Source organism: Petaurus breviceps, unplaced genomic scaffold, assembly GCF_028583685.1.
Source record: "Petaurus breviceps papuanus isolate PSGF00001 unplaced genomic scaffold, PetGlider_PUasm1.0 173, whole genome shotgun sequence".
Classification (NCBI taxonomy): Eukaryota; Metazoa; Chordata; class Mammalia; order Diprotodontia; family Petauridae; genus Petaurus; species Petaurus breviceps.
The window spans coordinates 16,661,471-16,683,742 of record NW_027185759.1 but is presented as its reverse complement, the minus strand read 5'-3'; the positions used below and the strand labels follow the sequence as shown (position 1 = coordinate 16,683,742).

Below are 22,272 nucleotides of genomic sequence, written 5' to 3'. Positions count from 1 at the left end.
TTCCAGAACAGTCACACTTAAAAGTACACAGTAGTATATGCATGTGTCTCTTTATTTTTGGAGATGTGGTCATGACCCAAAGTGACATTCTGAAAGCACAGGTCTGTCCTGGTCATTCCCCTACTCAGGAAGTTCTAGTGGCTGGCTCCCTATCACTTCCAGGATCAAATATAATTTCCTCAGTTCAGCCTTTAATAAAGGGGTCTCAACCTGCCTTTCCAGACTCATACACATCCCTCCCCTTCATGGACACTATGGCCCAGGCACTGTTCCTCCTTTTTCTCACACCCAGTATCCCATTTCCTCTCTCTGTATCTTTGCACAAGCTGTCCCCTATGCTTGGAATGCACTCCTCTTCGCCTCTGTCTCCTAGAATCCCTAACTTTCTTTAAAGCCCAATCAGCTCACCTCCCATACAGAGCCCATAACTGCTGATCCCCCTCCCCCACATACTTGTCACCATTCTGCACGCAGTTTTCTGGACATGTCGTTTTCACTGACAGAATGTTAGCTCTGTGAGGGCAGGGGCTTTTCCATTTTCCTCTGTTTCCCCAGCACCTAGCACAGTGTTCGGGACATAGTAGGCACCTAATAATGCTTGCTGATTGACAGAATGCTGCCAAGAAGCTCGATTTCAAAGCGTCAGGCAGCTTGGAGCCTTTCTGCCTGATTCAGCAGCACCCAAGCCTCTCAGACAGAGGGCAGCTATAAGAGATGAGACACATGATTGTATCGTGGTGTGAACAGGAAGTGAAACTCCGATTCTACCAGAACAGCTGGGACACCAAGGCACGGGCTCGCTCCGTGTAATCAGCCTAACCCCCACTTTCCATCACAGATGCCAGTTCTAGCAAGACAGCTAAACACAACTCCTTCCTGGAGAAGAAACAGAGACTGCAACATTCCCGTGGAAAGGCTTCAGTGCTGACGTCAGACAGGCAATGGCCGTGAGGGCTCAGCTTCAGGACCCATCAGGTGGAGCGAAACTGCGGTAATTCCGATCTGTGGCTCACTTGGACCAAAACCCAGGGAGGCCTTCCTTACGCTCAAAGTAACTTTTTGTAAATAATCCCAAGTTCATTTTATCCTAAGGCCTCTACTGGCCAACAGGTCGCTAGATAAAGAATGTGGTACTTAGGGGAAGTGACTTGCCCAAAGTCACACGGAAAGTAAGAGTCAGAAAAAGGATGTGAACCCCGGTCCTTGGACTGCAGAGCATGGAATCCTTCCTCTCCCCATAGTTCATATCAGCAGGAATTTCTAGTTACTATATGTAGCATGTGGACACTCCATTCTTCCATCTAGGGCTCTCTGGGTGTGTGTTGGGGGGAGTGCAGGAAGGACTGTCTCCCCAGATTGAGAGACCCAGAAGGAACGATGCCCCAGTATTGCTTTAGGTTTTGCTGCCTATGTCTGAACACCTTGACCTCAGCATCAGAGGAGCCTCTGGGAACCACATGTCCAGACAAGGATCTTTTGTTTCTGTAGAAGAAAAAGTACTCTCCAGCACTCACTTGTACCAATTAGCTAAAATGGTCCAAATTAAGGTGTACTAACAAACTAATGACAGAACATTCCACACAAGGGCTCTGATATGCAGGGAGGAAAGAAAGCGCACCAGCCTGGGTTTTCTTTTCATCTCCTCAGGGTAGAACCTTTCATGGTGGGGGAAGGAGGGGAAGAGGAAGACCTGTTACTTGGATTCTCTCACTGCCTAGAAGTGAAAGAAAGACAGGCAGAAACCAAAGAGTGACCACAGCAGGAAGCGATGGGAGGATTCTGGGGCCTTTGCCCCGTCCTTGAGCCGATCAGGTACAGAAGCTCAAGCTTTTCTCTGAAAGTGCCCACGCTGCATTCTGTGGGTGCACAGAGCGCCTGGGGCCCGGCTCCTTTTCCCTGTCCCCTCCCTGCACTGATGTCCAGACCTCAGTGCTCCACGGGGACAGTGGGGAGGAACCACCCACCACCTCCACTTCTGCAGAATGCCACCAGATGGGGGAGAATGCTGCCGGGTGGGTAGTTAGGCAATCCTGATGGCCAAAGACCCAGGCTTGCTCTCTTCTTTCACTGAAGAGAGACATTTTAGAAAACACATTTTCTCATAAAACCAGCTCGAAACAAGAATGTTTCAAAATTTCCTACTGTTATGGGAAGTTCACTGTCTCCTCGCACAACCACCAGAAGTCCCTTCCTGGGCTTATTAAGGGTAGCACCCACAATACATATGCCTGAATGAAGAAGGGCAGTTTTTGCCCAAAGACGCAGCAGGTTGGGCTTTCTCTACTCCTCACACAGTATTCACTAACTCACGTGTGCTCATGACTCACTGGTTTCTGCAGAGAGAGAAAAGGCATCTCTTGCTCTCATAAAGACTGTCTCTTTTTCCACAGTAATCATCACCCCTAGTACTGATTCTTTAGCCATTAACTGGGGAGATACCAGATAAAAAGAATGAGAATACAGCCAGCCATATCCCAGGGAGACACCTTTTTGCTGATTGGAAAGAGACAAATATAGTTCCCTGCTCTCTGCACTTGTCCTAACAACAATAACTACAACCACTGAGAAACAGGGAGGGTTTCACAGAAGAGCACTGGGGATATCTCCACACCAAAGAGTGTCGCCCAAAGAGATGGTGAACTTTAGAGTTAGCTTTGCCTCACTTACATGTTTATGGTGTTGCAAAGTACAGTATGCCATGTGATCACAACCTCTTACCTAATACAGCAACGAGGAAGGACCTTGGTTTGGCTTCAATTATGCAGAGTAATTTGTTATCTAATTTTGTATGACCTCTTACCTACCTGTCCTTCCATAAATCCAAGTTCCTGTCATGTGTGGGAACTTCTTCCACCCAACAAGGCTTCGTTTTTTCTACAGTACTAGGAAAAAAATCCTAGATCACTTATTCACTTCTCAACCCCTTTCGATTAAATTTCCAACTGAAACTGCTCTCTCAATCCCTCTCTCTCTCTCAACTGCTAAATCATTCCTTCCTCCTGCTTGACCTCTCGGTATCTTTGGACACTGTCAACAATCCTCTTCAGCGTAGAATCTCTCTTTCATTATATCTGATGATACTTCTACCCTTTATTCCTTTCCATTCCTTAGCTATGTCCCTAGCAGGTACCTTTGTCTTCCCCACTCTGATTTTCAGTTCCCCTTTATGTGTTGTCTTTTCCCCCCACCCCCATTAGACTGTAAGCTCCTTGAGGGCAGGGGCTATCTTTCTACTTCTTAGCATGATGTCTGGCACCCAGTAGATCTCAAAGCTCTTAATAAATGTTTATTGATTGATTGATTTCCAGCACTTAGTACTGTAAGAATGCGGTTAATAAATGCAGTTAATTGACTGACTCCTTATTCTCTTCCTATCTGTTCAATAGCTTTGAAAGTCCTTACTGGATCATAAAGCTGCTCCTGCCCCATGGCTTCAGGCTCTGTACTGAGTCTGTTTTTTTCTTTGCATTTGGGTTCCTAGAATTTCCATGGGTTCATTTCTCATCTCTACAAAAGCAATTTCCAAATAGTGATATCCATCCTTAATTCTTTCTCTTGGGCTCCAGTCTTGCATTGCCATCTCAACTTAGCACCCAAAACTCCACATGCTCCAAGAGAACGCCCCAGATTTCCCCCTAAATTCCCTCTTCTTTCCAACTTCTCTAACTTTGTGGAAGCAGCACCATTCTTCCAGCTACCTGGTTCATAACCTTGAAGTTATCATTGACCTTTTTTTTAGGTTTCTTCATTTTTAAAAAATTCTGACTTTAGGGGGCGGCTAGGTAGTGCAGTGAATAGAGCACCCACCCTGGAGTCAAGAGGACCTGAGTTCAAATCCGGTCACAGATACTTGACACACTTACTAGCCGCGTGACTTTGGGCAAGTCACTTAACCTCAATTGCCCTCCAAAAAGCAAAAAAAAAAAAAACAAAAAACCCCAAATTCTGACTTTAACACTAAATACAATGAGCCTCTCCACATACATTGCAGAAGGAGATGATCATTCATAAAACTGCAAATCTGTTTGGTAGAACTTGCCTTTCTTTTCAGTACATAATAAATTCAACACCTAATTCTCAAAGCTGTTGTAATTGTCCGAGATTCCTTTGCCACCTTCTCTTCTTCCTCCTTCTCTTTCTTCTTTTCTAAAATTGGGAACCTTATCTCTAACCTCTCTCTTCCTCTGAACTTCTCCTCCCATTGGAAAAAAAAAAAGAAAAGCAAAGCTCTGGTAACAAATCTGCAGAAGCAAGCAACATAAATTCCCATGCTGGTCACATTTGAAAATATGTCTTGCTCTGGATCTTGAGTCTTCTCTCCTCTCAGGAAATGGGTAGCTGGCATGCTTCATCATTCGAGTCCTTGACTCTTTTCTCTTTCTCTCACCTCATATAGACAATCAGTCAATTGTCAGCTTCCTTATAGGAACCCTTTTTCCCCGGCCCCCATGCTAATTGAATCCTCAGTATCTTTCTCCTACACTACTGTAACTGCTGCCCTCATTCCTCCTGCTTCAAGGCTCTCTGATCCACTGTCCACACAGCAGCCAATACAATCTTCCTAAAGCATAGGTCTGACGCTGTCACTCCCTTACTCAGACACCTCCAATGCATCATCATAGTTTCCTAGGATCAAACACAGATGCCTCATTTTGACCTTCCGGCCCTCCCTCCATACTCTGCTCCAACCCATCTTTCCCCCTTTATCACTAGCTTTCCCCCTTAATGAGGGCTCTGATCCATTCCTACCCAAGTACTCAATGTTCTCTGAGCTCAGCATTCCGTCTGCCTCCTCCATACATTCACCAGCCATCCCCCATGCATTCATTCCCTTTTTATCTCCACTTCTCAGAATCTTTCAAATACCTCCTTTGGAAAGATACCCTCAGTCCTAGTTGTAAATGCTCTCTCTTCTCAAACTGCCTAGTATTTACTTAGTGTAAATAAGGGCAGTGTGGTGTTGTAGATGCAAAGCCTGCCTTGGAGCCAGGTTCAAAACCTACCTGTGTCACATACAGGCGGGGTGACCCTGGACAAATCACCTAACCCTTCCTTGTTGGTGGCAGTACTCTGACAGGTTAAGTTTCATAGAAGGGCATGACCTAGCCAGGAACATCCAAGTCTCTCCGCACAAGGAAATCACAGATGCATCCCTATTTCTGCACTAGCCAAGGCTCACTGAGAACGGGAATTGTTTTGTTTTTGTCAGTGTCACTCGTTCCTGCCATACAATAGGTAATAAATGTTTCTCAGATCGAAATTAGTAGATGATCTTCCTCAGTTATGGTCATTGAAAATTTCCTCACCTCCCAGCCAACCTCAGGAGAAAGATAATCAGACTTGGTCAAGCAGTCAAGCTATCAGGCCCACAGCTGAATCCTTGATGTCTTCATAGGACCAGCCAATAGGGCTTACGTCTCACTGGCACAACTTCTGAGGACCCAAGGTCACTGGAATGCCACAGGAGGGCACGAGAGGAGGCCTTGTGTGGGGCAATTTTCCCACAACAAAGCAAACCCCACCTGAGTTTCTGTAATGACAATCCACATCCCTTTGATTCTCTGCGTGCATCTGAGGCCGCTACATAGCCCACAAGAGATGTGTGATTGAATCTTCTCTATCTTTACCTCGGGAAGGTTGGTCTGATTGCCATGAATACACCAGGGACAAGCTGACCCCAACCTGGAGCCAGGTGACAGCTGCTTCGGCCAAAAACCTGGGATTCACTCAAGGATAAAGCAGAAAGGGAAGGGATGAAGGATTGCTGCCGAGGAACTTCAGAGATAGAAGCCAATTAGTTTTATTTCATATGTAAATAGCAGTAGGAAGAGGTGCAGAGAGCCAATTCATTGGAGCCCATTATTCTGCATCAGGCGCCCATTTGCAAAGTCACTTCACGAACATCTTGCTTCAAGAGGCTCCCTCTTCTCTTCTCTTTCTTTCTCTCCAGCAAGGGATTTTTAAAAATAAATTCAAACCATCCAGCTGTATATATTCAAGAAATACTAAAAAGTCGCAAGGCCCAGAGAGTGAGTTTCAGCTGTTTGCTCCTCTCCGTGTTATCAATAACACATAATGAGTTAGCTCATACATTGCCACAGCTGTGCAGACCACAGAGCTAACTTGTTTAATTTAACGAGTGGGGCAAAGCAGAAGTCCTGGAAGCAGTCCATGGGAGGTGGGGTGAGATGGTGGTGGAAGACAAAGGAACGTATAGGTCATAGGCTGAGAGAACAGTAAGTGCTGGCAGCTTTTTACCAACATCATTAATCAATGGATAAACATTTCTTAAGTGCTTCCTATGTGCCAAGTACTGTGCTGAACCCTGGAGGTACAAAAGGAGGCAAAAGGCAGTCTCAGACCTCGGGGAGCTTACATTCTAAGGGGAGTGAGAATACGCAGCAGGCCAAACAGGAAATCACTGACAGAAGAAAAGCAGGAATGAAGAAGGCTGGGGGAGGCTTCCTGTAGGAGGTGGGATTTGCTTGGGACTTGACTTTTCTCCTGTTTGCCTGTGAAGTCATCTGATGGTGTTATCACATGAGCAGAAGAGGACTCCCAGAAACAACCCAAGCGAGTGAAATTGCACAGAAACTGAGACTATGACAGCACTGAGCTTAATCCTTCAGCAACATCAACTCCCTTTTTTGTCAACAACAGCTTGGCATTTAAAGGAAGAAAAGAACCCCGGACTTGGAGGAAAGGCCAAACGATACAACAGAACCTACACGTCGCCCTTTCTTCATGCCACACGTGCACCTGCCCAGAGCACTCCAAAAGGAAGTGGGAAGCTGCCCCTCCTCCTGAGTGGTCCCAACTTCCAGAGCATTCTAGCTCCCTTCAAACATAAGGTCATGGCCAAATAGGGGCTGAGATTTAAAAAACAGATTAGCACAGCCTCCCCCAACAATTCCAATTATCCACAACAATACTGGCATGATTAGTGTAGGGCTTTTAAAAACTGCTGAGTTCTGCCATCAAACTATTCCCTCCCACTGACAACCAGCCTTAGACTGTCAGAGAATCCCTTCTCTTAGTCCCCAAACAAAACATTCAGTGTTGGTTTTTTTTTTTTCCCTAAGAGCACGCGGTCCTAATCTGGAAATACTCCAAGGCCTATCCTAGGTTCAAAAGGAAGTCTCAGTGCTGGATGTGCAGAGGTTTGAGCTCACGACTGGTGTCCAGCTGATGTTGGCATTAAACGTCTGGAGATGTACAAAAGCATCATAAGAAAGCCCACTGCAAACCCTATCTCATCAGTCAGGCTGAAGGCCAAATTGGGAAAACAAAACAAAAAAGACTGCATTTAAAACAAACCAGTTAAATCAGCAGGCACTAAATTTTTGTTGAAAATGTGTTCATAGAATCATAGAAGCAAAGCATTGAAAAGGCCCTTAGGCTACCATCCAATACAACCTTGTCATCTGATTTTATCCTTAGGAATAAAATTAACACACAGCTTGCCTTTTGGGGTTAAATAATATCTTACAGTGAAACCAACTGGGAAAATGAGATGTTTAGGAAATTCCATCTGCATAATCTGAGCTGCTTCATTTTCAACAGGCTTAACCCAGGAGTGCTCAGCCCCAACCCTCTTCTCTGCCAGGCGCCCAGAATTAAGAACTCTCTCGAAACTCCACACAATGAAGATATTATGGGTACCGAGTGTGGCAGCCAGTTAGTTACTATGCCACAAACAAGCAACACAAACAGCCGCCACCCACTGGTTAGCCCTGCAGCTGACTCCAGCCTGGCCCTTCCCCAGCCACCAAAGTGCTGAGGAGGACTGCTTCCTGGTCGTATGCAATCTGCATAGATAGACGAGCTTTACAAGCCTGACCACAAGAGATTAATAAGCTTTAGCCAAATAATGTGGTAACCATGTGAACTGGGCTGCTCCTGCTTGTTTGCGAATCCCTCGGCAATGCCGTTATCTGCATCTTGTTGCTAGGAAACCCAACATCGCTTGGGATTACAAGGAAAGCCAGGCTGCATTGACCATAAGTTGATCCCACAGAAGATTCATGTTGGACGTCAAGCTCCCCATCGGAAGTCCTGAACCCGAGGGTTCAGTTGGTGGACTTGAGGCCACGTCTATCCATTCAATCATCAATAATAACCTTACTCTCAATATTGTCATTGAGGGGACATATTATGCTCAGGAACCACACTGATTTCCCCCCCCCCTCCCCCCATGTCATGGAGGGGAACACTTATTGTCGACAATAACAACAACAAAAACAATATTCACATTATGCTTTAGGTTTTTTTTTTCCTCCTGGTCATGACCCAGGTATGTGGGATTGGTGTAGGGAACTCCCTAGCCCAGAGTGAAACCTCCCTCTCAACTCCAGTTCAAAAGATCAATCACTCTAAGCATGAGAAAGCACTAATGAACTTGTCCTCCTACAAGCTAGTGTAGGTCAGCAGCAGGACTCAAACCAAAGTCTCCTTGGCTAGCAGAGCAGCATTATACCCTCCTGTCAGGCAGGCATACACACTCACCCACCCACCCACCCTTATATACACATATATGATACATACATATGGATACATACATAGAAACATATACAAACACCAACAGATTTAAGACATCTTTTGTATTAAGCATATAATACACATTATCCTCACTAAAACTATTTTTAAAAGCCAGCACCCCTGAGCCAACTTTGTAACAAACTCCTTAAGAGCTGCTCAAAGGTCAGCTTCTGTACTTTATTAAAGCTCAGAACTGCCTTTAAAAAAGAATAAAATACAGAATGCCCCGATGACGTCAGATGAGTTCCTGTATTTTTCTGGGATCAAACTGCTTTTCTTCCTCTCTCACTTTACTCATGGTAACAGAATGTAATGTGTTTGACAATGACCTTGATAAGTTTCTTCCTGGCCAGTTTAAATAGCTAGAAACTCAGTGTACTAAAGATGCTGAAAGTATTCACCCGTCTGGAAATGTACTTCACCAGGGGATGGGGGAGGTCACTGCCCAATGTCCCAGTCTGGAAATGGAAGGATTAAATAGGCTGAGAGGGTTGGGGTGTTTTTTTTAAATTAATCACCCTAGTCACACCAATTTAGAACTGTTACTTATGTGTACCCTGGAAGAACTTGGAAAATAGAGCTGTTTGCTACTGAGGCCTCAAAAAGAATTGGAAAAAAAAAGGAAGTAATTTTTTCCTACCTCATACTGATTTCTTCACAGGAAAAATGGTTGCTTTTTTAAAATCATAAGACCCCCAGAAAAATCCTCATTATCCCAAGAGAAGTATGACACAAGATACTTGGAAGATGAAGCATTTCTGTTTAGCTATAGTTCTGACACAGCCTGACTTTCATCTCAAGGTTCATGTAAAGCCCTCTGGCCCACATTTTTCCTACATTTTTCACTTAAAGACACAGAACACAGTCTCTCAATGTTCATGATCAGTGATGAGCTGAACTGCAGTGAGTGACCTTGTCATCCTTCAATCAGCCTTGGTACTACTACCCACCCACCCAACCTCACCATTACCCTTGCCCCTCCATTTGGAGAGTGGGGCCATGAACTCCATGTCCTACACTTAAGGAGGGGCTCTCAGTTCAGATAACTCCTCATTTCTCACCTGGACACACTGCTTTGGGATTTCTCCATCATGTGGCCAGATTGGATAACTTACTCCCTACCCCCAACCCAGTTAGACTGTGGCCTCCTGGCGGGCGAAGATTGTCTTTCTTTTTTTCTTATTTTATTTCCAGTGCTTAGTACAATGTCTAATATGTAACGTGTTTAATAATTATTGGGGTAGGTAGGTGGTGCTGTGGACAGCATACCAGGCCTGGAGTCCGGGACACTGTCCTCCCAAGTTCAAACCTGGCCCGAGACATTTACTAACTGTGTGACCCTGGGCAAATCACTTAGCCCTGTTTGCCTCAGTTTCCTTATCTGTGAAATGAACTGGAGAAGGAAAAGGCAAACCACTTCAGTATCTTTGCCCAGAAAATCGCAAATGGGGTCAGAAAGAGTTGGACAGGGCAAAAAAAAAAAAAAATGCCTGGATAACAATGTTTATTGACTGAGCCCTCCCCCCAAGATAAGTATCTCCCTTGTTTCAGTAAAAGAGTGAAATATACAGTACAATATTGCATACACTGTCATATGGGCTCACTGAGTTAGCTAATTCCTTAACTATTTTTCTTTGGTAAGAGGGACAGGGGTCACTGGAAAGTTTTTAAAAACCAGATTTCTCTGATACCATTAATGCTTAGGGTGATTAGCCTCAGGTCATTTACCTTGGTTAAAGGTTTTTTTGCTACATGAATTTCAATATAATTAATATCTTTGGTCATCCTATGCACTTTGTTTTATGCATTTAAAGACATGATTCTGAGAAGGAGGCCAGAGGCTTCACCAGCCTGTCCATAAGGTCCAAGACACTAAAAAGATGAAGAACTCTGGGATTCCAAGGTCACTCATCAGAACAATAAGAGTTAATGCTGAACTGAAGAAAACTGGACAACTCACTTTGGACTTGCTGGTGAGCAAGCCCTCAGACACAAGGACAAGAATTACCCAGTTGGGAGTGACAAGCCAGCCCATCATTCAGCCCCCAGGTTGCCACCACCTCCTCTTTTGGCTTCAGCCCCCATCGTCCTACCAGGTTATAACATCTGGAATTCTCAGCCTTCTTTCATTATTATTCCAGAGAGCTGGTGCTCTCACTGATTCCTAATAAGTCTCAACTCTTGGTCATGAACACAATGCCATCATTAATAAGCACTTCTTACTCAGACCCAAAGAAAGAGAATTTTCAAGGCTGCAACAGAATGTTTTTGGTCCAATAGCTTTGCACACACTTGCAAGTTCTTTTTATTTCATGGTTCTCTATGGTTTTTCTCTGTTTCAAAGTTCAGAAGAATTAGGACATAGAGACAAGTTCCCTGTGAAATACAGTCCTCTGGACATTGACCCCAAAAGAACTGGACCATTTATCTAAAGCCTTCTTGTGTAAGGAACCAGTTGCTTTGTCCAACAGACAAAGCAACATACCTTTTGACCTCATTAAATATTAAAAGACATTACAGTTAAAAGGTGAACTTCTAGGCCAGAGGCTTTTAACTAGTGGTCCGTGAACTAATTTTCCTTTTAAAAATATTTTAATAACTGTATTTCAATATAACTGGTTTCCTTTGCAATTCTATTATATCTAAGAAACACTTTGCTGGAAGTGGTCCAAGCTTTACCCATCTTTCAAAGGGGTCCATGATACAAATAAGGCTAAGAACTCCTGTTCTTGGCTAAAGTGCATCAAATAAATCACAGTGGTTAAAAAAAAAAGTTTTAAGGTATCTAATAAAAGGAAGAATCAAAAGGAATTTGACTAAAACTTTCTAGTGTCAACAAGGTACTACCAGCTTTGTCTGACATAAGGAAAAAACATCAAAAGAGGCTTGTCAGGTTCTTGGAATTATTGGTAACTAGTCATAGCTTGGAACATGTTGGTTTGGGTGTGAAAATAATCCCAATGTGTGCCCCACAAATCATGTGGCAAGTGTTTCCTGCTCAAGGAAATCCCAATATTTAAAAGCCAAATGTCTGCATAAATTAGAAAGTAGAACAAAAAGTTTCCCTATAGGATTCTTTTAAGTAGCAAACTCTGCATTGAAAAGATCCCTTGGCTCACCAAATTCAATCCACACCCAATCCAGTAAGAAATAAATGCCTTGCAGAAAATGTGGTCTATTTTGATTTTCCAAATGCTAAAGCCCTGATGGCCTTGGTAAATAATGAGTGTGAACTGCAATCATAGGGAGAAGTCAGAATTATTTAAACAATCCTGTTCCTTTAAAAGGAAAGGTGGAAAATTCAGGAAGAACAGTCTGCTCTTCTGGAGCTGAATGGACAGAGGAAAGCTTCTTGCAAATGTTAACTAGCCAGCAGTGGGCTGGAGGGAGCAGCCAGCCACTCACTTACCTGTACTTGAGTCTAACTCGGTCATTGTCTGGATTGCAGAAGAGTCTTTCCAAGTGCTCCTGAGAATCGTTGGTTACACTCTGCCATGTCTGACTGGCTGTCCTCTTGACTTGCCAGTGGTAGGGCAAGACCGTGTGATGTTTTAAGCAGTCACTGCCATAAACACAACTTCCCTGCAAGAAATCCATACAAATCTCAATCCCGTTCTCTTGATGTGTGTGATATTGTAACTGGTTCAGCAGTTCAAAGACCAGATCGAGAGAAGCCTCCTCACTCTTACCCTGGAAGAGTCCGGTATTCAGCTTGTGATTGGTGTTTAAGTTATATTGGAGGGCATAATTGTCCTGCTGAAACAAACCAGGAATACAATCCATTGCCTTCTCTGTACAGTCAGGGCTAACAGGGACATCGCTGGTGGCTGTGTGCAGTAGGGGATCCTGGAAGGCTCCCACAGCAGGATCGGGCACAGTTCCATTGGTAGTTTCTGACGGGAAGCCATGGTCTTGGGATGGGACCACCTGTTCTGTATCCTCTGAGGAAGGATCAGCTTCTGGTATTGGTCTCCCGACATCCGCCCCTCCAGAGAGAAGAATGCTCATACCACTGCCCACTGGTGGGCATGGTGAATTCATTCCCAATGCTTTTTTCACAGTTGGCTGGCATAGGCTGCTACCACCATTTCCACTTGGGTTCATAGGCATGAAAACGCCATCAAGTGACCCTGATTCTAATAAGGTGTTTAATATTGGCCTCAAGGTTCTTAAGGTCCCCGTGCTGAGCCTCTTCTGAACTTGCTTTTTCTTGAAACAAGTCTTTACTGGAGCAATCTTCTCAGATAGTCTCATCTGGCAAGGAAACTCATCCGAAGGACAGTGAGGCTGCACAATACAGGCTGTCCCTGACTCGGCTTCCATCTTTTATGAAGCACAGTGTCACCTTCTTTAGTATTCAAAGATTAGACCACAACCTGGGCAGGAAGAAAAGTGAACCAATTAGAGTCCTCTATCAGTCATTGATCTTGGCTATCAAGTTACCTGGACCATCAGCTGCCTGGGCTGACAGGCTCATTTGAAAACTGGTGACACAATGAGATCTCCCTCAGACACTTAACAGCTAGGTGACCCCTGGGCAAATCCCCACAGCTGGTTTAGCCTCACTTTCTCCAGGTAAAAAGAGGAGGAGTAACCCACCCCCCTGGGCTGATGTTATGGAGGTCAAGCCCCTCTACAGACCAACTCTTACTATTATTGCCGTTCTTGGCTGTGGTGGGTGGGTATGAATATGTGATGCCGTATGTGCTGTCAGGCTTAGAGGTTGTATTGTGTGGTGCTGGAAACTCTTTCTCTCTTGCTTTTTCATTCTTTGTTATAAGGTATGGATCTTCGGAGGGACTGGGGAGAATATATGAGGGCAAAGAATATCTCAATAAAAATGTGAAACATTGGGTGACCACTCAAATACCAACTAATTCATTCATTCGACAAAGAGTATACCGGGCCAAGGTAAGCATTAAGCACTTACTACTGCTAGGTCCCTCCATACCCCAAATATTACTCCTGATTTAAGAGTATGAGAAAAGGAGGCCGGCTAACAACAGTGCCACTAATCACTATTCATAGCTACCTCAGGAAAAAAAAATGAAGAGACTGTGCATTTCAGAAAACCATTTGGAAGGAAGGAAATGGAACTAATTCTACAGGCATTTACTAAGTGCCTGCCCGGCAGCTGAGATCGTAGGAAGAGGGCTAGCTCTCTGAGAGGAGTCTGACTTCTTAAGAAAACCAGAAACTTCACAAGAACCACGGAGGGTACACCACGGAAATAAGACGTGCTTAGTCCCCTGTCAATTCGCTTTACATTGTACTCATCCAAAGCAACCCTCACTTGCAAAGCATTTAGGAAGCAGCCGGTAGGACTGAGATGCAAAGACAAAACCAAATGCAGCCTTCTACTCTAAGTCAACTTGCTTACAGTCCCCCAAGTTTGATCAGGGTATACAGAGAGTAAACATACTCTGAGGGTGGGCAGCTTTCTCATCCAGTTGGGGAGACCAGTCACACATGAACATAGGTCCACCCCTTTCCCTCCCACAGCAGGATAAATCGTCTGATTAGAGCTAAAAAACAAACAAACAGCAACAGGAAAGGAAAGGAGGGTGGGCTACAAGGTATCAATATTAACAAATGTACAATGGTTACAAAAGGCGGAAGAGAAGGAGAGGTCCGTGTGGGCTGGGGCCGCAGCCAAGGCTTCAGGAAAAAGGTAAAAACCTGACATCAGTCATCAATCAATAGGAAACTGGCCAACCTAGGCTTCATTCTTCTTTCCTTAGTGATCTTCCCTCAGGGAATTACTTGTACAGCCTGTTAATACCTCTCCCTATGCCCCACCACACCCAACCCAACCGCAGAGGGAGCCTGAAACTCACCCTCTCCTCCCTAAGAAACACAGGGCGAACACGAACTCTAGCCCCAAACAAACCAAAACAAATGATTCCGAGGCAGACTTCTCTCCCCCTTTTCTCCGGTGTCTCTCAGCTCTCCAGCGCGAGGTGGAGGGTGGGCACTCAGCGCTCGTTCGCTCGCTCACCCAAGGCTTTCTCCAGACTACAGCGGGAGAAAGGGATACAGGCGCTGAGAGCCAGAGGGGGTGTGCGCGACTCCCGCCGGCTGGCCTCGACCACCTGCGCAGCACGGCCACTAACACCTGGCTGTCCCGAGAGCGCGCTCACCTCCGATGCCTTTGTCCTGCGTAGCTAATTCCCTCGCCCGTTTCCCAGGAGCAGAGGGAGCAGCAGCTACGAGCTCATTGTCAGGTGCAAACCCAGAAGCCTCTCACGAACCTGCATGCCCTGTCCTTGTGTCACCAGACATCTGACTCAGAGGCCCTGGGTTGCACGCAGCTCGTCTCCTCTCCCACAAGCGCTCACAGTTCACATAGTCCCTGGAGGGATGGAGGAGGAGCCGTTTAAAGCCCCAGGCCTGCACTGCCTCCTACTGGCCTCTTCTGGGAAGGCAATGCCGAAGGCAGAGCCTGCCAGCAGCGCTCTGGAACTCCAAGAACCCCCAGGGTAAGAAGCGTCGCCAGAGGCAGGCACCCTGTCCAAAGGGCTGCAAGTCGGGTCCAAGATACAGCCGGTCCACCAAGGTGGATGAATGGGAAGCCCAGACTGGCACCCAGGCAGTACTGGCTTTAAAAGGGCACTCTCGAGCCCCAGGCTTTGAGAGCACACATCTTCCCAACCCCAACCCGGCCGAAATCTCCTCCTAGCCCATTTATCCCCGGTTAATTTCCATCTTGTGGGCACTCAAACCTTCTCTAGCTCAGCGCTGCTGACAAGACTAAAAAAATAAACAAAACCTTTACGGAAAAACTGTTCCCGCTGATCTCAGGGGCTTGGGAGGAAAACGGGAGAGGAGGAGAGGGGGAGGTAGGGAGGGAGCGAGGGAGGGGGAGAGTGGGGGGCGGGGGGAGGGGGGAGAGAGAGAGAGAGAGAGAGAGAGAGAGAGAGAAGGAGGGAGGGAGAGACAGAGAGAGGGAGAGAAAGAGAGACAGAGAGAGGGAGAGAGAGAGATTGAGAACAAGAACGAGAACGAGAACGAACCTTCAGATAAGACTCCTTGTACAGACAATCGGAAAAACCAACCGCCCTTCTGGGTGACTGCTTCCCTGGGACGAGCAATGTCAGCGAGAATGACCATTAATACCACCTCTTTCTGGGGGCGCACACAATGCCTACATACAGGGAGGCCAAACAATTTCCCAGTGTGGCTGGCCCCAGAGCTGAAGCCTCCCAAACCCAGGGGTCAGGAAGCCCAGTGCGGGGCACCCCTATCCCAGGGCCAAAGCAACATCTCCTGCCCTGCCCTGCCATGCTCTGCCCAGAGCAAACCCCTGGTGCACAATGAGGGCAATACCATCTGAGGGGACAACAGACAGCCCGGGAGGACGCAGTCACATTTCTTTCTGCTGGCAGAGGTTACAACCCTTAAGGATAGGCTTGACCGTCCTAACCTTAAAAAGCAATTAAAAAAGTTGTCCCCCAGACACCGAGGATTAGGGACCATGCGTGCAGGCAGCGAGAACAAAAAGGACTGGGGGTGAATGCCCTAGGATCTGTCCAGCCCCCGTTCCCTACGCGAAAAAAAACCTAACAATAGGACCCCCGACAACACTGGGCACCTGGTCTGTCTACTGATCTCTCCCTTCCCTTTCTCCAGAGCTCCTGCCAAGCCCAGGAGCAGCCACTCCCTTCCTCGATCCCCCAAACTTTTCCACCCCTTCCTTCCACCCCCCCCCCACAAGCTGGGAATTAGGGCTAGCTCTCAGTTCTCCCCTTTTCTATCCTTCCTGGGGGGTGAGATAGAAGGTCCAGAGCAGGCAGAAGATGATGACTATGAATGGGGGGCTGCGGCAAAGGAGGTGGGTGATGATGATGCGGAGGGTGATCCTGGCCACTCAACATGCCTCTCTCCCCAGGCCCCAGCCAGATCCTTTTTACCTGCACCAGAAGCTGCGGGGCACCGTGGGTCAGGGGCAGCCGGCACTTCGAGGGACGTGACAGGCGCTGCTGCGGCTCCCCACAGAGGTTAGGCGAGCCCGAAAGAATGTCCTCCCGATTCCCCCACCCCCGGGCTGTCCGGAGCTGGAGCTGACTGGCTGGGGCAGGCTGGGAGGACGTGGAGCCGCGCCGGCAGCAGCCTGGGCATCTAGGGCGCGCAGGCTCCCCGCTCTCGGCTCCACTGAGACACCATGCCCAGGGTGGAGTGTGCGGGAGCCCAACACCCTCGCGGGGAAGCAGCCTCTCTCTGCCTCGCTCTGCTAGCCCAGTCTCACTGGCTAAGCTGTTTTAAAGTGTTTCCTGTAAACCACTCTCCCGGCCCCCTCACGACTAGGGGCGGAGCGAGAGGAGAAAGCAGGCTGGCTGGCGAGCAGCCGAGAGGGGGAGTGAGACTGACTGAACAGTGAGGCTGGCTGCCTAAAGGATACCCGGCTGGGAAGCCCTGCCCCGTTCTCACACCTCCGTATGAAGGCTCCTCCCTCAGGGTGAGTGAGTGAGTGTGAGTGTGTGAGTATGTGTGTGAATATGAGTGTGTGTGTCCATGTATGGACCCGCGCAGGGGCTCCTGTTGCGTTCGCGTGGTGTGTGCGTGTGTGTGTGTGTGTGTGTGTGTGTGTGTGCGTGTGTGTGTGCATGCGCCGGGGAGAAAGAAATGTCCTTGGGGGCTTGCAGGGTTAGCCGCTTGCAGTGAGCTGCGTGCGTCCGAAAGCCCTTTCAGTGGAGCTTGGGACAGTCAGTGTGTTCCCGAGGGAGAGCCAGAGCGCCAGAGTAGGTAGGGAGAGAACATGAGCTCAAAGACCCCGTGGGTTTTTTCTTTCTTCTTCTTTTTAGGTCACGTTGAACCGAGTTTTAGCAAACTGCTCGTCACACTGCCGCCTCTTCCCATTTCCTCCCCCCCTCCCCAGGCTCATCTCCCGTAATTAGCTTCCCAGTCCCAGCGGAGTCAGCCCCAGCGCCGGGAAGGGAGCCGGTGCTCCTCCCCTTACCAAAGCAGCTCCTGATATTTCCGCCGTGCAAATCCCCGAGCTCTCGGTGACCCAGGCGCTCCCTCCCGCTCCACCAGGCGGAGCCGAGTTTCCCTTCCAACCGCTAAAGAAGGCAGCACCGCCTCTGCCCTGCTGGTCCGGACAGGGCAGGCTAGACCGGAGTGCGGTGGGTGTGGGGGGAAATGAGCCTGGGAGGCTGAGTAAGGAAGCCTGAAGAGAGTCACGTTTTCTGTGAAACGTAGTCAGCCTCACAGAAAGGAAAGCTTCCGCTTTGTTTTTGAATGTAGAAGGGCTCCCGGCTCCAGCCTGAAGGTCACGGTGGGGACTGTCTTCCAGGACCATTCAGTGCCTAGCTCCCATTTTACAGATACGGAAATTGAGGCCCGAGTATATTAAGCGATTTAGTTCATATAAAAAACAATCAATACGGAAAGCACTTAGTAATTAATTGTATATTGGGTGTTAGGTAATACTTTTAAGTATTGAATTAATCAACAAATACTTATTAAATACCAGTTAGGTGGCAAGCACCGTGCTAAAGATACAAAGAGACAAAGTGCTTACGATCTGATGCCCCTCCCCCAACATGCTAATGAGATATGTATCTATGTCTGTGGCATATATGTGTATATGTATCATAGTGTATATGCACATGTGTATATGTAAGCTACATGTTCATATGTATATATAACAGTGTATATGTATATAGTATATATGTAATATATTATAATGTAACAAATGTATTCTATACAATACATGTATTCTATGTAACATATATAGACAAAATGTATGTCATACAATGTATATATTACACATATACATATACACATAGCTATCAAACTATATACAGCCTAAATAGGAAAGCAAAGAGTCAAGGCCCTGGAATTCAGAGGGATCAGGGAAGACTTCCTGGAGAACATGGACTTTTAGTTGGAACCTAAAGGAAGCTGGAGAGGTCAGTAGTTGGCCAGGAGGAAGGAGAGCATTCCCGGCCTGGGGGGAAGCCAGAGAGAATGCCTTCAGTCAAGGGACTGACCAGAGGTGTGCCCTCATTGAGTGGGGAGGTGACACAATCAGACTGGAGTGTTAGGAAAAAACCACTTTAGTGGCTTAGGATGGGGAGAGATTTTAGGCAAGCAGACCCACCAGCAGCAACTATTGAGTCCCCGGGTGAGGTGATGAGAGTCTGCGCCCCACCGGGGCAATGTCAGGAGAGAAGGGGGCGTGTCTCAGAGATGGTGCAGAGATGAACTGGGCAATAGCTTGGACATTGAGGGGGGGATGTGTGTGAAAGAGAGTGCCGAGTCCAAGATAACTCCTAGGGTGGGATCCTGGAGAACTGGGAGAATAGTGTTGCTCTCCACACTAATAAGGACCGTTAGGAGGGGGAGCGGCTTTAGGGGGGAGGATAATGAGTTCTATTTTGGACATGATAAGTTTAAGACATCTACTAGACATCCAGTGTGCAAGGAGGCAGTTGGAAATGGGAGATTAGAGCCAGCAGATAGGTCAGGGCAGAATAGGTAGATTTGAGAAGGTAACAGCCCCAGACCTAGAATAGTTGACATTTTTAATGGAAACCATAGGTGCATCAGAGCCTTTTTAAAGCACCTACTGTGTGCCAGTCATTAAGAACTGGGCATTCAAAGAAAACGCAAAGCCTGTCTCTGTTTTCAAAGACTGCCCATTTTAATGGGAGGGGATGGGGAGATGGATAAGTGAGTCAATAAGCATTTATTAAGTTCCTATTATATAGATTATATATTATATTATTATATCCTGTTATAGATTATATTATATCCTATTATATCTAGACACTGTACTAAGGGCTAAGGATACAAAGATACCAAGGTTCTCATCTGAGAGGATGGGGGTGGGGTAGGGGTGGAGCATGAGAGGTCTGAGGAGATATGAAAAGGTCTGGAAGAGCCACTGTGGGATAGTGAGTAAATTGTTGTTCTTCAGGTGTGGACCTCTTTTGAGGATTCCTTGGCAAAGATACTGGAGGGGTTTGCCATTTCCCTCTCCAACTCACTTTACAGATGAGGAAACTGAGGAAAACAGAGTTAAGTGACTTGCCCGGGGTCACACAGCTAGTAAGTGTCTGACGCCAGATTTGAACCCCGGAAGATGAGTCTTCTGGTCTCCAGGCAGGGTACTCTATATACTGTGGTGCCACCTAGCTGCCCTAGTGAGTAAATTAGAGAATGCCTTGTAATAATGAGGTTAAGTAACAGATGTGTGGTGGTCCCAGTCAGCTCAGTTCTGTGATTTTTTTTTTTCCAGCTTCATTCAGGAGTGCTTGTGTAGGAGCAAAGGTGATGGATGGTGGGAATGAACCAAGGCTGAGTCTTTGCAGGGTAAGTACAGAGTAGATGAAGCATAGCCCTAGAGGGGAAGGTACCAGCCACTGTTCAGAGGGACTAGGAAGGGCTTCTTAGAGCAAGTGACTCAGTCTTGAAGAAATCTGAAATGGAGCAGTGTGTGAGGGACAGTAATGAGGCTGGTTGAGTTGGATCGAAGGGTGGGGAAAGAAGAATGTCATTTAAGGAAACTGGGAAGGTTAAAATGGGAACAGGCTGTAAAGGGGTTTAAATGCCAAACAGAAGTGTTCACAGCTGATCCTGGCAGTACTAGGGAGCCACTGCACTTTATTGAAGAGAGGGACATAGTCAGACCTGGACTTTAGTATAATTACTTTGGAGACTGTTTAGAGGATAGATTGGAAGGAGGTGTGAGGTGAGGAGACAAATTGGGAGGCTTTTGCAGTAGTCCAGATGAGAAGAGATGAGAGTTTGAACTAGGGTGTTAAAGAAAAGGGGAAAAAGATGCAAGGATTTCACTGAATCCGAGAATACAGAACCTGAAAGTTGCAATGGACGCCAGGAGCTTTCCAGGCCAGCCAACACATCGTTCTGCTTCTGGACAGCTCTGATTATTCAGAGATTCTTGGGAACATCAAGTCGAAAACTAAATACTGCAACTCTCACTCTGGAATTGCTCCTGCGCCTGCGAACAGAATTAAGTCCAAGGGATTCAAAATGAATATTGTTCTCTATTTAAGAGTGAACTCTGCCAAGGAAAAATATCAACATGCTATATTGCTTTCTGATTTCACCATTATTCATAATGGTCACACTCCCCAAATTCCTACAGGGGAAAGGGATCATTTCTGTTTAGTGGTACCAAGAAGGATACAGTGGCTAAGGGGATGCAAAAATCCTGGTGACGAGTCTGAAATGTGAAAACAGAGGCTCCTAGAAGAACTCAGTGCAGACTGGGGGCAGAACTCCATTACCCAGATGGTAGCCTTACATGGAGAGAGATTGATGGATTTGAACTCCACCTTTGGGATAATCAATCTAGACCTGGAAAGGGCCCAACCCCTCCCTTGATGAACGAAGAAACCAAGGTCTAAGGAGGTCAAGGGAATTGCCGGGGGTCACAGACAGGATTGAAAACCAAGCCCTGGGCCTCCTCGGCCCACTCTCTGTTACACCACACTGCCTCTTAGTACAGAGGGCTGAGATCTCAACTCTACATGTTACTACCACCTCTGTGACTTGGACTCAGTTTCTTCACTTATCAAGAGCTGCAGTGGTTGACCCCAGAGGTATCTTCTAGTTCTCAATCCAAGACCCTTCTCTCCCCTGTGTAAAGTCTAAACAATAAAGTTTTACCTGTGCTCACGTGGAAAGAGAGTTTATCATTTTAACCAAGGGGAGCATCTATACTATAAATACTATAAATATATAAATATATACTATAAATACTATAAATATATATATATATATACTATAAATATATAAAACATCCAAGGGGATGTTTTATGCTATATCCCCAAGGGAGAGAGAAAAGTCAAATCATCGTTGCCTAGGCAACTCCATTATTTTTGTTTTCCAAAGACATGGAGCCCATCATTGACATTTTCAGTCTAGGTGCAGTTATTAATGGGTCAGCTCCGGCCCTGGTCCAATTGCTGAAATGTTCCTGCCTTCAGAGGCAGGGCTAGGGGAGCAGACCATGCACTCGGGGGAGTAAGGGTAGGACAGGAACTGGACTGGCTTTTGGAAATCAGTCCCTAGGCATGTTTTTAAATGTGATGAATGGCAAAGTACTTCCTGATGTGTTCCCAGGGACCTTGCAGGACACAGTTACCAGAAGAAATGGAAGGGAATCGGCAGGCAACCCAGTGACTCCTAGCCCAGTTAGGTATGAAATGGCGAACATGGGAGACCCGTCTTCCTCCCTGACCTCTGAGCCCTTCTCAAAGTTCACACTCTCCTCCCATTTAAAATCCATTCATTCTTAATCAATCAATGACCTTTTCATTAAGTGTGCCAGGCATTCTGCTAGGTACTGGAAAGAAAGAGAGAAAAAATCCAATGGTCCCTACCCTCACAGAGCTCTGAATCTAAGAACTCAACACTGCTCTCAAGGAACATTTACCCAGAACAGAACAAGGGCCCGCTTCTGAATGAGAGGAGGGCAGGCATGTGGCTTAGTCGGAGGGGAGGACTGGAAGGGGGAGGGGAAAAGAGAACCAAAGCACACATTAGAGGCCCCTGCTCTCGTTCTCCCATATTACTCTTAAGAAACTGAGGCAAGAGGAAATGATCCCAGAGGGAGTAAGCATCTGAGACTGGATTGCAACCCAGGTGCTGTTTTCTTGGTACCCTAATGCCTCCCACAGGCTTTCTAGGATCTTTCTCTGTTCCAGAGTCAGAGAGAGCTTGATGCTGTGGCTAGTGCTGAGGATATGAAGGAAGCATGTGATG

At 46.6% G+C, this 22,272-nt stretch overlaps 1 protein-coding gene across 6 annotated transcripts in view; it reads right to left on the bottom strand.

Moving 5' to 3' along the window:
• TIPARP (TCDD inducible poly(ADP-ribose) polymerase) overlaps positions 1–17,650 on the bottom strand; it is a 45,388-nt gene extending 27,738 nt beyond the window's left edge. For 2 of the 6 annotated variants that reach the window (XM_069083445.1, XM_069083449.1), the window contains exons 1-2: positions 16,449–16,918; positions 11,948–12,914 (exon numbers count right to left, since the gene is read on the bottom strand). In XM_069083445.1, the coding sequence (XP_068939546.1) occupies positions 11,948–12,861 (914 nt within the window). In that variant the 5' untranslated portion in view covers positions 12,862–12,914; positions 16,449–16,918. Of the gene's footprint in view, positions 1–11,947; positions 12,915–14,375; positions 14,624–14,678; positions 14,909–16,448; positions 16,921–17,494 lie in introns of those variants that run through there. The other 4 variants (XM_069083447.1, XM_069083450.1, XM_069083446.1 and 1 more) reach the window with 4 other exon arrangements.
• Positions 17,651–22,272: the final 4,622 nt, after the last annotated feature.